The sequence below is a fragment of the Filicampus tigris genome, chromosome 3, assembly GCF_054856515.1.
Source record: "Filicampus tigris isolate MCC_2025a chromosome 3, RoL_Ftig_1.0, whole genome shotgun sequence".
In the NCBI taxonomy this organism is placed as follows: domain Eukaryota; kingdom Metazoa; phylum Chordata; class Actinopteri; order Syngnathiformes; family Syngnathidae; genus Filicampus; species Filicampus tigris.
The window spans coordinates 13,038,508-13,053,954 of NC_141219.1; the positions used below are offsets into that span (position 1 = coordinate 13,038,508).

The 15,447-nt window shown below is 38.2% G+C and overlaps 1 protein-coding gene across 1 annotated transcript in view; it reads right to left on the reverse strand.

Moving 5' to 3' along the window:
* LOC147149956 (CUB and sushi domain-containing protein 1-like) overlaps positions 1 to 15,447 on the reverse strand; it is a 434,959-nt gene that overhangs the window by 99,828 nt on the left and 319,684 nt on the right. Inside the window, exons 26-30 of the mRNA XM_086024950.1 lie at positions 12,132 to 12,288; positions 9,379 to 9,570; positions 6,011 to 6,137; positions 5,557 to 5,768; positions 797 to 988 (exon numbers count right to left, since the gene is read on the reverse strand). Coding sequence (XP_085881076.1) covers positions 797 to 988; positions 5,557 to 5,768; positions 6,011 to 6,137; positions 9,379 to 9,570; positions 12,132 to 12,288 — 880 coding nt within the window. The remainder of the gene's footprint in view (positions 1 to 796; positions 989 to 5,556; positions 5,769 to 6,010; positions 6,138 to 9,378; positions 9,571 to 12,131; positions 12,289 to 15,447) is intronic.

Below are 15,447 nucleotides of genomic sequence, written 5' to 3' on the forward strand. Positions count from 1 at the left end.
TTGTTATTAGCCCATTGGGATATAATTTAATGTCATAATCCAACACAGTTAAGTGTAGCCTGTGGTAAAGAACGACCATCTGGTACAAGAGCAAGAAGCTGATCACGATGAACAGCAGACTGAAAGTCCCCCAAAAAGGTATTACTTATTATTATTCACTTTAACTTCATTTTTGTCCCATTCTGTGTGACTGAATGATTGCATATCACATTCTACGTAGAGGAAATTAAATACTATAAAATATTTTCAGATTTTTGAATCAAGTAAAACTCTTCTAAATGGGGAACAAAAAATATTGTATTCATAACTGTTTCCAAAGGCAAATCATATTTCTTATTTTACTTTATTTGAATACACAAATCAGTCAAACTGCAATAATGACCACAGTAAGTACCACAGTGCAGGATTCCTACAATGGATAGACTAGGACCCCGACAAGCCATAGCCATGCAGCAGAGCACAATTACGTGACAAACCATAAGGAGACAAGAAACAGGATAAAGGAATTTAAGTTAACAAAACAATTGCTAATGAGTAGTAAAATTAATTGCAATTATTTAACTGTCGGTAAAATGAATAAAAGGTATAGTGATTAAAAACAACACATTTTTAACACATGGGATCAGGGGCAGACATTGTAGTTTTGGTAAGTTTCTCTCTCTGGGTATCAAAACCGTGAACCAAACTTTGTATTTTATCCTGTAAAACTGAAGGACATTTGCTACTATCCATGATTCCAATGTATATCTGGAATACCGTTGTAAAGGCAGTGCTTACCAAAGTAATGTACACCTACCAATACACGTTGGAGGGTCAGGCTGCCAGTAGAATCTGTTATCCATGCGGACACATGTGATGGTATCAGGGCCATGAAGCTGATAGCCAGGGTCACACTGGAACGTCATACTGTCACCTGGCTCCTTGCTGTCTCCATATCGGGAGCCATTTACAGGGATGCCAGGGTCATTACAGGTCGTCGCTGTTGTGGCTACACAAAGTGAGACAAATCAAACACAACAATATTATGTCTGAAAGCAAAAACACAATTTAGAGACACACAATAGTCCATTAGGTGGAGAGTCCAAAAAGGCCGAACTGTCAGCATATTGAAAATGCAGACAAAAATGCTGTATGTATTGTGTATAGACTATCTTCTGCCATGTCAGTGATTTGTGTCAAGCCGCAATATAACCCTGTTTAGAACTGCAGAGCCATTCCAAACTGTGATAAGCGATTTTGTCTGGTTTTTTTGACAGAATGTTTCATCCAAATTTTGACAAATAATCATTCTTGCAATGTTGTCAACAATCCAACATGTTGGCACCCTGAATCATAGTGCCAGTGACATGTATTATTTTGCTTTAAAACGTGAGTATTTTACTTTATTTTTGAGGCTCTGCAGAGCAAGTAATACTTTCAACAGTCACCGGACGTGGGCTAAATGAAGAGATCCATCATTGTGGAAAAAATGGATTCCAGTTGTGGGGTGGGTGTTAATAAGAGTAGTTTGAGTTCTTTCATTTTATCTAAATACAGCAGCTTTGCATTGATGTTTCGCTGTTTTTGTTGCCCCGCTGCCTAGCATAATGCTTTCTCATGTGAGGTTCTGTTGTTTTTATTTATTGCGTGAGGAGCTGGCCTCTGTCCAATACATAAAGTCATTTGAGATAACTCCTAAACACAATGGGCTTGACTTGACTAGACCTATAATGCATTGTGTTTTCAACACATCGTTTGCTGAACTTGTATGTTGCAGATAATGCAGGGAGGTAATCCACAACTCTAGTGTTCTATACTGTATATATATATATATTGTATAAATCGTGCTACGAGATCTTGCGGGATTAGAACGCCACAAGATTTCTTGTCCCTGCACAGCACGAGATCTATTTTCTTTTAACGGTGTTTTGGAGCCCCCCTGCTCGCTTCGAACCGGCCGGCAAGCGCGGACGGCGGTGCCATCGACTCTGGGCGTGCGCCCGGCACTGCCGACGGATCTTCGCAGCAGCCGCCGCGGTGGCTCTTTGCGGGGTCGCTGATCCTCACCCGGCTCGCTCATTCGGATGGGATGGGACGAGACAAAAATCCCACGAGACGAGATGTCTCACGAGATTGAGTCCGTGAGAACGAGACGAGTATATGTATATGTATATGTATATATATATATATATATATATATATAGAGAGAGAGAGAGAGAGAGAGAGAGAGAGAGAGAGAGAGAGAGAGAGAGAGAGAGAGAGAGAGAGAGAGAGAGAGAGAGAGAGAGAGAGAGAGAGATGTGAAAATGGGAGCAAAAACAAAAGTGTTGCATTTATATTTTTATTGAGTGTAAAGTTGTATTGTATTGTATTGTATTTTAAAAAAACATTTCTGACTGAGACTTTTTAAAAAAGGTCACATTTATGTTTATGGAATGTGAACTATGATTTCCGATCAATCCAAACGGTTTATTTTTTCACCACACACCACAAATTTGGGGAATTTCGTTCTGCCAAAGAATTTGCAGTAAAACACCTGTCAGGGAATGGAGTGGTATAGTTTTAGTTGGAAAAAAAATGTGTTTCAAAATAATTGTGTGTTTGTAAATAATACAATCAAAATTGTTATTGTTATTAATAGTCATCATTATGAAATATAATATTCCAACTTAGAATTAATAACAATTATGGTTGAGGATAATGGCTAATAGATGATTTCCATAAAGATTCCACAGCTGACAATAACACTGAGAAGATTTAACTATGCAAAACAGTATTATTCAGTAGAATATTAAATATCACCTTTAACTAATGGCAAATGGAACATGGGGGAAGTAAAGGAATTAACATACTAATGGAACAAATAACCAGGCTTTGATTAGCATGTTAGCGTCAATATTTATTTTTAAAATGAGGAGGATTTAAAAGCCAAATATGGCAGGTAGAGGGATCGAGGCACATGGTGCTGCATATAAATATTAACAACCAGAAATAACATAATTAATATTAATGCATTTTAATATACTGATTTGTGCAGTTATTGCAGTTGCATCCATCATTAACTCTTATACACAAAAAGAAAAGACATGTAGCGATTGGCCAATCTAATCTAAATATGCACGTTTCATATTACAATACCACAGTTAAAGATCCAGACAAAATATAACTGAGGAAACACATTAAATTTATAAACCTCACACATAGTTGCAATGGTGTGTGTGTGGACACAGGCAAGCATAGAAGAGGGACAGGACCACCTAAACACTGGTTTACTACACTTCATTTCCAGACACGGCACTGCTGGGAGCACTGCAGCTTATTGGCTGAGCCACACAGTAGCATCCCTCCCCATCAGCGCCAAATCACCCATTTCCTTTGTCACATATGCAAGCTAGCCACATTTCATTGCTATGGCACAGTTTAAACAAAGAAACAACAACAACAACAACAAAAACATGAGTCAGGCTACAGATCTGAACAGAAGGTGTGGACATTTTGACAGCCTGTCACCACTCTGTCCCTGTGGATTGGCCCATGTTAATGGCTTGTTGGACAATGTTGGTTTGATAATATGGATCGAACAATTAAAACAATTTGCCGCAGCCATTTCATCACCCTTTTAGTCAAGTTCAAATCTGTATCAAGTGCACTATGTCTTTATTTTATCATTCATGAACAAAGAAAGCGTGCAGAAAAATCCCTCAACCACCCCAACAGGCAATCTGGTTTTAACTAACTCCTTTAGTTGAGAGTTCACGTGACGGTTTTATGCTTAAACCTGACAGAAAAGAGGTATTACCTCTCATTGTCACTACTCAGCTGGGGTTTTGCACTGCACAAATCAGGTGGGGACACACTGTGTCTTGTGTGAGACCTCAGTCTTAAATGTAGAAGGACATCAGTTGATGTGTTTCTGTGCACGGATTAGAGAACGCCATGGGGGAACGGTTATGTCCTTCTCACCCTCACACAGGACTGACATAAGCGCTTATTAGGGTCTTTGCTCGACAAGGGGGTAGAAAAAAACAAGTTGGGACTCGGAACGATGAGACCAAGAGTGAATATTTAATTATAATACATAACCTTCAACAGTGTTCCATCCGTGAGCGTTGTTATTGATGCAAACACAAAGATTAGTTTATGCTTGGTTTTCAGAAGAAAAAACTGTGTGTCTGTGTGTTAGGAGGGCCATACTCCTGATGGCATGTCTATTTTCTTATTCAGTGTGCTTGTGATTGATTTTTGCTGCCAGAGTAGATTTCAGAGACATGGGTGATGATTCTAAAAGGAGGGGGCAGAGACATTTTTGGGTTGAGTGGCTCATAACAGCAAAGGCCATCCCTGCACTGAAAGGGCAAGTTATTGCACAGGTTAGACTTTTTCAGGTCATACATTGTTTGTTCGCTAGTGTAAAAGAAAGTCTTTGCTTACAATTGGCTGTGATATGATCCTTTATACAAAGTTTTTTTTTTTTTTTTTTAAAATAAATAAATATATTTTATTAACACAACAAGGTAAGTTGGCCATTTGGTTCCCTTTGGTGAATAAGATATCAAATCAGGAAATACAAATTCATTTTTACTCATAATTGGGCCATGGTATGAACAATTTTGGGCTGTATGTTTAAGCTCATTGGGGGACTAAGTCTGGGTACAAAAGTAAACAACTCTTAACATGAGTGCTCTGACTTAGTATCATGTGTGTATGTGTCCTAAGGCACTGGTAATTCAATTATTTATTGTATTTTTTTTAATTAAAAAAAACAAAGAGGAAAACCAATTAAATACTGTATTAAATATGAGTCAGCGTGTGTGTGATGACAACCACAGGTGTTGTTGATATAATTATTTGAACATTAACTTTATCGCTTCCACATGCACTGTTCATTAGTGAGCCCTATGGGATAGCATTCTGTTTTCTTAAGTCAGTTAGTGGCTAAATTCACATGGACAACATTTCGTTAATCTGATCAAAGTTTGGATTAAAATTATGATCGGATGCACTGTTTTCATGGACACTAAAAATATTGATCCGATTAGGACTTGCGTGTTCATGAATCACACTTTTGATCGGAAGTTATTTTGACATATGCAGACTGACCAGATATACCGGAAATAGTCGTAGAAGAAGAAGCCCTAGTGACTTTCGTGTCAACAAAACATCGCTCCATCCATTTCTCTTTTAAAAGTTTGTATTATTTTGCGTATTTTTCCCCATTTGCGCTGTTATGTTGAGTTAACACTCCCTAATGGAGATACAGGCCAGTTCAGTCTAGCGCCCGCCATGTCTTTCGATCACTCTGCTTCTACTGGCTTCCAGGAATAACAGAAATGCGTATACTGACATCACAGACGGTATAGATGGTTTTGTTCCGAAATTTCGTATGTATAAAATATAAATATAAACAATAAAATATTGATTGGAATGGGCTTGATAAGATCATAGTATTCCTTATGTGGTGTGTACATGAAGCATTTTTATTCCGATCAGGCTTTTAATCCGAATAAATGTGTCCATGTAAACGTAGCCATTGACATATTTATTTAGTACTAAAGGAAATAAGATGAGCACACTCACTTGAAAATTGGATGGAAAAGCCTTGCTTGCTGATAAAGTAGTCAGCATCAAACTGAAGTGTAAGTATGTTGAAGGTTGAATGGCTATCTTCAGGTAAGGCTGGACCGGACCATTCTTTCAAAAGGATGCCTCCATCCGATGGCCCAGACGGCCCATCCCAAACTCTCAGGATGTCATGGCCGATCTCAGTGTCAAAGACGATGAAGTGAAGGCTGAGGAGAAAATAAAAATTCTTAACAAAATCTCAGAATGTTTTACTTCCATCTCTTGCCTTTTGTTGTTTTGCAGCAGTTATTCCAAAACAAAGCACCCACTTAAGATAGGAATGTTAAGAGAGGAAGCGTTTGAGTAGAAGAAGACTACCCACTGGTTAACAGTTAATTACAATTAACAGTGGTTAACTTATTCTTGCATTTGAATGAATCGTAAGAGTAAGTAACTTCGAGTTAGTTACCTGATAGTCTTGCCAGTATCTGCCTCTATAGTCCAGGTACAATGGAGATTGTTGTCATATGGGGCAGGGTATCCTGGAGAAAGAATTCGTCCAGACACTGCTCCAGTTATGTGACCTCCACACTCCGCTGCAAGGACAAGACACTGACATTGTCAAACACTGCTTTTATTACCTACTGTACGATTTACAGCTAATACGGTCTTTTGTTTCCAGTTGTTTTATAGAAGAAAATATATCTTATGACCATCAGGAGAGAAACCGTTGTCTTAGATTGGACAGTCAACAAACTTAGCAGATGCAGTTGCTGACTTATTACCTTCTAAACCGTAAATCTCATTCTAATCCATCAAGACGTAAGAAATGTTGTGTACAAACATTACCTCTTTCACAACTAATGACAATAAGCCTATAAATAATCACACTTTTAAGACTTCTCATTATTGTCTTCACCCAATTACTAGTATCAATAATTGTAGTGGAGTCTTTTTTTAAAGCCATATTAAGCTGCTCAGCTCGATAAGATGCTTCTTCTCTATTTGTCTGTAAATTACCAAGCGGTATGAAGGTTGAAATAAATAAATAGTATGGACAGGCTTGACTCGTAAAATCAACCTTGAATTGCCAAAGCTCCTGCTTTAGTCTTTCAAGGTTGGTGAATGACTTGCCGGAGTATGTGTTTTTCTTGGAAGGATATCCGAGGAGTGCAAGAGTAAGAGTCCAGGAAAAAATTAACTTAAGACACAAAAGATAACTGGAATTTTGTGTGTGTTTGTTTTCTTTGCGCTGAGTTGTCCAAGGTAATAGCAAGAAAAGGACAGAATGTTAGGAGTCATTGCAGCAGATCTCCTGTGATTAGAAAACAGCTTGGTTTGGAAAGAACTTAAATGTCTCTAAGTTTTAAGTTTAAATATTTTTTTTATTTAGAGGAACCATCATGCTTTCAGTAAAGCAACTCATTGCTTTGCCATGGCTGCCTCCCAGTTAAGAAAAAATTGAGAGGGAGAGCAACATGGCTACACATATCATGTAGATGACAGTTTCCCAAAATGAGAATGGTGAAGACAATTTCTCTTTGACTCAGTTTGCGAAAAGATGGGTCTCGCCAAAACCACCTCATCTACATGGCAGTAAAAGCAAACATTTGATTGCGCCAGACAGACAGGGAGTGGGACAACCATAAAGGCAATGTGATAAATGGCCCAAAGAGCAACAAAGGAGGCAGATGCAAAGGTATTTAGCCCAGGGACCTGCCAGCAAGTATCCTCCTGGCTGTTGGCTTACCTGAAATAAGACGGCAACAAAGCAACTGCAAATTAATGCTGGACTGTGAAGAAACACGGGGACAATGCACACCTTCAAACACACATGTATTAGGCCCACAAGTGTATGCATTCCTCTATCCGTTGTAGTTGCCATTAGCAACCAAATCAGACCATGTCCTGCCCCTGAGCGCTCAGGTGCGGAAGCTGGTTAGTGAGACACAATGTTTGGTTCGCCATTTGGGAATTCCAAATTAAAATGTTCCAGGAGCCCACACAGTCCTAACAATGTAGGAATGCTTACAGGCTTTCGTTTGTTGAATATGCAAAGCCACAAATTAAAGTCAGGCAAAAGTGAATATTTTACAAGCAGACTTTATGAACTTTGACTAGGAGGGAATACTGTATTTCTTGATGGGCTTCCAGATACCAACCAAATTATGTGTGACATGGGGGATGAAGTGACCTGATCAGAAATGATACTTCCAGCAGACAAAACATTCCAGTTTGTAGAATCTTTGGCTGTGAGGTTTTCTTGACTACAAATGGCACAAGCAATACTGAAGATTTACATGTTCACATATTTTTACCATATGAATAATCCCAGGATCAATAATGTGTCTATGTTAGGTACCCTACACTAATAAATGCACATCTTGGACAATGTAAGATTTGAGTTAAATGTATGAAAATGTAAAATCTGAATTACAGGGGATCAATAAGTATCTGTGTCAGCACTTTCGGATCCACTAGTGAAGATTACCCGACTGGTAATGTGTTGACGGAGCCCTTGGAGCATGGTGCGCAGGAGGCACGTTGAACAAGGGATAAAGAAAAAAAAAATCACTGAGTCTTGGCTTCGTCAAAGCTGGTGGGCACACTGGTGTCCGAGTCGGTTACTTCTGCGCTGTGTTCCAATGCATGTTTCGCTTCAGGCCTAAACATCTGGCCAGAAATGATCGGTAAAATGTGTGAAGTGTGTCCCTGCTTCCCTCCAACAACTGGAACTGAGCAAGCCAGGGCTGGTGAGGTGGAAGCTCCAAGCTTTGAATGCCAAGCGCTCTTGTGGTGAAGTAGTCTCTAAGAGCGTTAGAGTTAGTGTGTAGAGTGAGACTTAGGCATCACTCCAACAGTCAGGCAGGTCTGTGTCATAGCTAGAACATGTAGGAATGAGTTACTGGATGTAAGATGCAAAAACAATGTAAATCCTCCACATGAACATGGATAGTGAGCATGTGGGGTCAAAGGGCTTTATCAGGAGAGCAATATCAGTTGGGCAAACACGCGCCAGTGGCTGATATTTGGTCTTGGCCACACTGGGCAGCGTTCTACATAAAAGCACAGGCCCTGCGGCCCCTTGATAGCAGGACAAATACAAATTCATAATGCACACAGTCCTTGGATGCTTTGGTACCCTTTGGTAACAAAATCCCTTTTGGCCCACGGTTGCCTTGGGCATGAAAGCTGCTGAAGGCCAGTATTTTGCTTTCCAGAGTTGGCACCACAGCTACTTCCAAAATACTTCCTATTTTTTGCATTACTCAGTGACTCACACGCGCAAGGTGGAAAGCAAGATCCACTATTGGGAAAGTTCATTTTCTATGCAGACTAGTTCAATGTTCAGTGCGCAAATTTTGAAATGTACTAGTAGAGTTCATAACATTTTGAACCAAGTTCACCATAATTCCTAGCTTTGTTTGATTTTTTTCAATATGTTGCTGAAAGTTATACTTGCCCAAATACTATTACCAGGGGTGCACATAAAAATGTTGGTCAAGTTCTCACACTTTAAGACTTGTGGCACATCTGGGCAAGGTTTAGCATTAATGTGTCGATTTTTCATTTAATATAACATAATAACATTTTTATTTTTTTTAGGCTCCAGTTTTCAGTTTTTTTTTCCTAATTACTACAACATAATTATACCTAAGCTACACAATGACAGCTCATTAAAACAATACAATTTACTGTTTAATAACGACAGATTAAATTAATATTTTACACAAGATGCGTGGCCCGTTCAAAGAATACATATGTTGTAATAATAATTAATTTAATAATAATAACAAATCTGTTGTAATATATTGATATGTCAAATGGCATACGAACCAATACAGGATGGAAGTGGTTTGTCCCAGACACGTCTGTCCCCACTTAGACAGGTCAGTGTACTACTTCCATGGAGACTGTAGCCAGGGTTGCAAGAGTAAAGGACAAATGTGTTGGCATAATGCCCATCGTCCTGGATCTTGTAGCCATAACTGGGGACACCAGGTTCTTCACACCGTACCAGGTCAAAACCTAGAAGAGAACAATGTTAAGGAAATAGGAAAAAATGTTACGATACACAATGTGTCCAATTGAGATATTATTCCAAGAACTCCATCCTAACTGCTAATACTGCACTTTTTTTTTCCATACTATCTTCTAAAGCTATAAAAATCAAATGCTAAGTATAAACCCTTTTCCAAAATATTCTTTATGTTTCTTACCTTTTTTTGTCATGAAATTCACTATTATTTAAAATGTAGACAAACACAAAATGTATCCTCTGCATTTAACCCATCACACCAGCTTCTTCCTCCAGAGCACCACATGGTCACTCTAGGATGTCAGCCATTTGCTTGTTTGACCAGCCGCTTTCCCAGCATTGATGATTCGGCTTTACCACTTTTTGTCATTCAGTAAATTTTTTTTTTAAAAGCCACATTGAGTTAAAAGACAGCTGCTCTTGCCCTCTTGAAATATGGTCTTCAAACCGAATGAACATGTGGCTGTGTTTTAAGAATTTATATAGATATATATATTTTTTGGTAGCTTGCAACTGCTACTCCTGCACTTTGGGCTCAACCCTCAGCAGACATTGCCTGGAAATTTGAGAGCGAGCCTCTTTGCGCCTGTCAGAAGTGTAAGAAATTGGTATTTTCCTGACTGTGAAAGACTATACTCAAGAGATTTGTAGTACATGACACCTTTTCTTATGCTATAACAGTGAAAGGAATTACTTGACCAAGCGAGCTTAACCCAGTAACCAATCCTCTACTTCCTGATATTTGTGTAAGGAAAAATGATACTTTCTGAAAGCATCCATCCATCCATTATCGATACCGCTTATCCTCACAAGGGTCGCGGGGCGTGCTGGAACCTATCCCAGCTGTCTTCGGGCAGTAGGCGGGGTACACCCTGAATTGGTTGCCAGCCAATCGCAGGGCACACAGAGACAAACATCCGCGCTCACAATCACACCTAGGGGCAATTTAGAGTGTCCAATTAACTTACCATGCATGTTTTTGGAACGTGGGAAGAAACCGGAGTACCCGGAGAAAACCCATGCACGGGGAGAACATGCAAACTCCACACGCCCTTTCTGAAAGCAGTTTTAAACAAATAATTGCATGATTTTTGAAGAATTATATATTTTGGAGTTAAATGTATGTATGTACTGTACATAGTAGCATAAAAAGTTGAACCCCTTGGAATTAGCTGTATTTCTACATACATTTGTCATAAATGATTACAACAATAGACAGTTTTTTTAACTAATAAAACCCAATCATATGTCTATGTTTTTACTGAATACAACGTATCGTAAACATCACAGTGCAGGGTGGAAAAAGTATGTGAACCTTTGAATTTAAATACTGCTTGAGCCTCCTTTGGCGGCAATGACAATTGAGCCAAATGTTTCCTGTAGGTGCATATCAGACCTCCACAAGAGTCAGGAGGATCTTTGTACCATTCTCGCACTTTACAAAACTGTTTTAGTTCAGTAATGTTCTTGGGATATCTGGTGTGAATTGATCTCCTGAGGTGATGCTGCAGCAACTCAATTAGTTTGAGGGAGTCAGGACCCTGACTCAGCAACTTTAGAAGGCGTACTTTCTTTCTCTTTAAGCCATTCTGCTGTTGATCTACTCCTGTCCGTTGGGTCGTTGTCTAGTTCCATTATACATTCTTCTTTTGAGCATTTGACAGACAGATGCTCTTAAGTTCTACTGCAAAATGCCTTGATAAACTAGGATATTTATTTTTCCATCGCTGATAGCGATGAATTCAGCCCCTGAGGCAACACTGCAGTTCCAAACAATGATGCCAACTCTACCATACTGAAAGACTTCACAGTTGGGATAAAGTTTTGATGGTGGTGTGCTGTGCTTTTTCCCCCACACACATAGCTTTGGTTTTCCATCCAAAAAACACCATTTTGGTTCATATGCCTTGTGAGGATAAGCGGTATGGATAATGGATGGATGGATGGATGTCCTCAGAATACTCTGCCAGTAGTGCTGTGGAAGTTCCGAGCACTTTTTTGAAAAGGTCAAACCTGTAAAGATGTTATTTTAAGGCAGTAGTGGCTTTTACCAAGGAGTCCTGTAATGACTTTCATTCTTGATTAATATTTAACTTATTGTGTATTTGTCGACAGAGATGTTGGAATGTGCCAGAGAAGTCTGAGTCAGAGAAGTCAAGTCTTACGATTTTTCTTCACGTCATTAAGCATCACACACTGTGCTCTTGCAGTCATTTTTACCGACGGCCACTCCATGGGAGAGTAGCCATAGCGTTAAACTTTCTCCATTTATAGACAATCTGTCTCACCACGGACAGATGAACATCAAGGCTTTTAGAGATACTTTCTATGTTCATGCACGTTATTAATTCTTAATTGTAGGTATTCTGAGAGCTCTTTTGTGAGAGGCATACTTCACACCAGGCAATGTTTCTTGACAAGATAAAACTCAAATTTTTTTTTATAGGGCACATTTTTTAGCACCCATTTATGCAAGAATCAAATCCAGGCAATTCCTAAAGGACTCGCATCCTTTTTTTGCAACTGTGTGCATGATAGTGACTTAACTCACTCGTATATGTGAGGTGAAAACCCTGAGTTGTTCCAGAGGCGTTGCTGTTGAACTCCAGCCACAAGTGATTGGAGGTACTATTGATAATATGGCCCATCATAACCTCCCGGGTGAAGTTCCCAAGGAGACGAGATGAACTGTTCTCACCATCATACACCTGTCAATCATAACACATTATTATTAGTAGGACAACATGATAACTTCGATAGTTTCCTAACTTGAGATATCAACATACAGTACTTTTAAACAGTGGTATGATTAAATTCAAGTGGAGATTCAAACTACTGTATTTCTAAGTTTACAATGTGATTATGTGATTAAGTTAGTTTACATAAATACCAAAAAAGTGCCATTTACCGAATAATTAGAGGTTGTTGCTATTTGACTGCTCCTTGAAGGGAAGCTTCCTAGTCTTCAGTATCAATCCTCTATAAGATATTTGACATTGTGGGACATACTGACACATTGGTGATGATATGCTTGCAGATAGAGGGGTATGTCCCTAATTAATTCTGACTACCTAAAAATGTCCCGGAAAAAGTGCACCTACTGTATCTTTATATCTTCCAAAAGTGGTAAATAATTTACAAGAAGGTAATTACATTGAGATCACTACAACCACTGACACTATGTGCTAGAGACAACAACATTTTACATCATGTTGTGAAAATAATACCATATAGTCAACATTAGATTAAATCAATCAATCAATATATCTATCGTCCATCCATTAGCCAAACCACTTATCCTCACAAGGGTCGCGGGATCAATCAATCAATCAATCAATCAATTAACCAGATTTTATGAATATAGCACTTTTAGCCCATTAAGGCTCAAAGCGCCTGGCTCAACAGCTCCCCAAAACCTAAGGTCGTCTTTGGAATTCTATCTAATTAATATCTCACCACTGTAGCACTTTGAAAGCTAATTCCAACAGAATTTGAGAGCTTGGAGATGTGGCTTTCACAAAGACACGGGTTTATTCATCTTTACTGTTTCAATCAAAGAGGTAAAAATAAAGTGTCAGTGCAAGAAAAGCACTACTTTTATTTTTTTTTTTAAATTGAGTGGTAATTACCATCTTCTTTTCTGTTACAAAGACATCGATATTGTCATGATCTACAAACATATATCTTAATCATATATCACGTTTGAGTGGTTCTACTGGTTCAAAGTCCACAATCGCGTCAACTATATCACTGCCGTTATTTCAGAGCTGCCGCGATCGACGGCGTCAGCCATTACTGCTCGAAAAAATTACTGATATCCTCCGATGACTCACGACACCGTCAGATGTCTATTCTGATGCATTTCATTGGTTAAGAGTCCGATCATTAAATAATAAATAGAAAATTACGTAGACCCTCTCTTGGCTTTAAGGGTAGAAAGACGCAAAAGCGCTCCCGGCCCTAGTGGCAGAAAGTAGAAACGCGGTTATGCGCTCCCGTCCTTAATGGGTTAATACATACAAATGCAACTCAAGGTGCTGTGCAAAAAAAAACAACATTCAAAATAACACATAAAAAGAAGACCCCCCCCCCCCAACATACACAAAGACCACAAGCATGCCTGCGCTCACGCACACACAAAACACACACAACCTGATAAACTATGTTAAAAAAGACATGGCAAGGCACAGAGAAACCATATGAGGAAAGTCATCCATGCTGAGAGGAATGACAGCCCACGGCTACAGGGAGCACCACCATCACAGAGACCACCGGCCCAGAGTGACCAGGGTAGACCCTAGTCATGGTGCAGAGGCCCCCGGTCCCCTGGGTTTAAGAAGGACGCCCCCTGTGAGAAGGCCAGCCACACCTCCCAGCGTATGTAAAAACATTACGAAGAAATGCTTTGAATTAAATCTTTTACTTTCTACTCAAATGTAGTGGTTGCTGACCAAGTTGTGGAAATTGAAATGAAAATAAATTAACTGGACAAATATACACATCTCTTTTGTATTTCTTTTCTGGCACAGCCACCATCCCAAAGTATGTTCTCATTCAAGCAAGCAATCGTATTATAATAATTTTAATCACAGTATAATATTTTTCGGCTAGATTGGACATGAAAAGTTTTTTTTAATTCATCTTTGTTTGCTCCGTTCATAGCTTATTTGCATCAATTAATGGAAAGTGTTTGCTGTCACAAGAAATATCCTGGTTGTTAATTAAAACAGTGACTTGGCTTCTGTGTTCATCTATTAGCCATTAAATTAGTCAATCAGTCATTTTTTACTGGGTCACACTTTATAAGTATAACACAAGGTAAAATCTTGAATTTAAAAGGTTTGAAAACACTGCAACGTTCGGAACATTAAACTAAGCCATATATTTAGTATGTGAATAATATATTAATTATTCAATTATGCTAATGTGGGCATAAAGCAATACACGTTTAATATGTCGTGGTCCACCCTTCGCAACTATAATAAAATGCTGATAAGCATACCAGATGATTGTGCAAGGGCAATTCTATGCTCCTAACTTTGTCTGAACAGTTTGGGGAGAGGTCCCTTCCTATTTTGTGCACAAAGCAAGATCCATAAAGACATATATATATATATATATATATATATATATATATATATATATATATATATATATATATATATATATATCTATATATATATATATATATATATATATATATATATATATATATATACATATATATATATATATATACACATATAGATATATACATATACATATAGATATATACATATACATATATACATATATACATATACATATATATATATATATATATACATATATACATATACATATATATATATATACATACATATATATATATATATACATACATATATATATATATATATACATATATATATATATATATATATATATATATATATATATATATATATATATATGGCAGTTTGACACTAATTTGTGTCAAACTGCCTAAATCCAAATATAACCTGCTTTGGTGTAAGACGGTGAATGTTGTGTGTAAGATGAATGATCATTTTACAATGGGCGTGGCAACATAACCTATTTAATACAATGGAGAGAAATTAGTCAATCTAGAAAAACATGCTCAAATGATTTTCCTTGTTCCTCACTTGCAAACACCATCCCATTTCCTGTCACGAGCTCCTAATTTTCCCTCTCTCTCTCTCTCATGCTCTGTGCTTGTGTAAAAATCAGTATGGTTAATGAATAGCCCTGCAGCTCATAAATCATCATGTCACAATGTGCCACCCTGATCCTTCTGTCTGATGGACCCTTTTCTCATACAGAATTTCCAGCACTTGGTTTATGTCTTAATCTTCCTTTTTGACCTC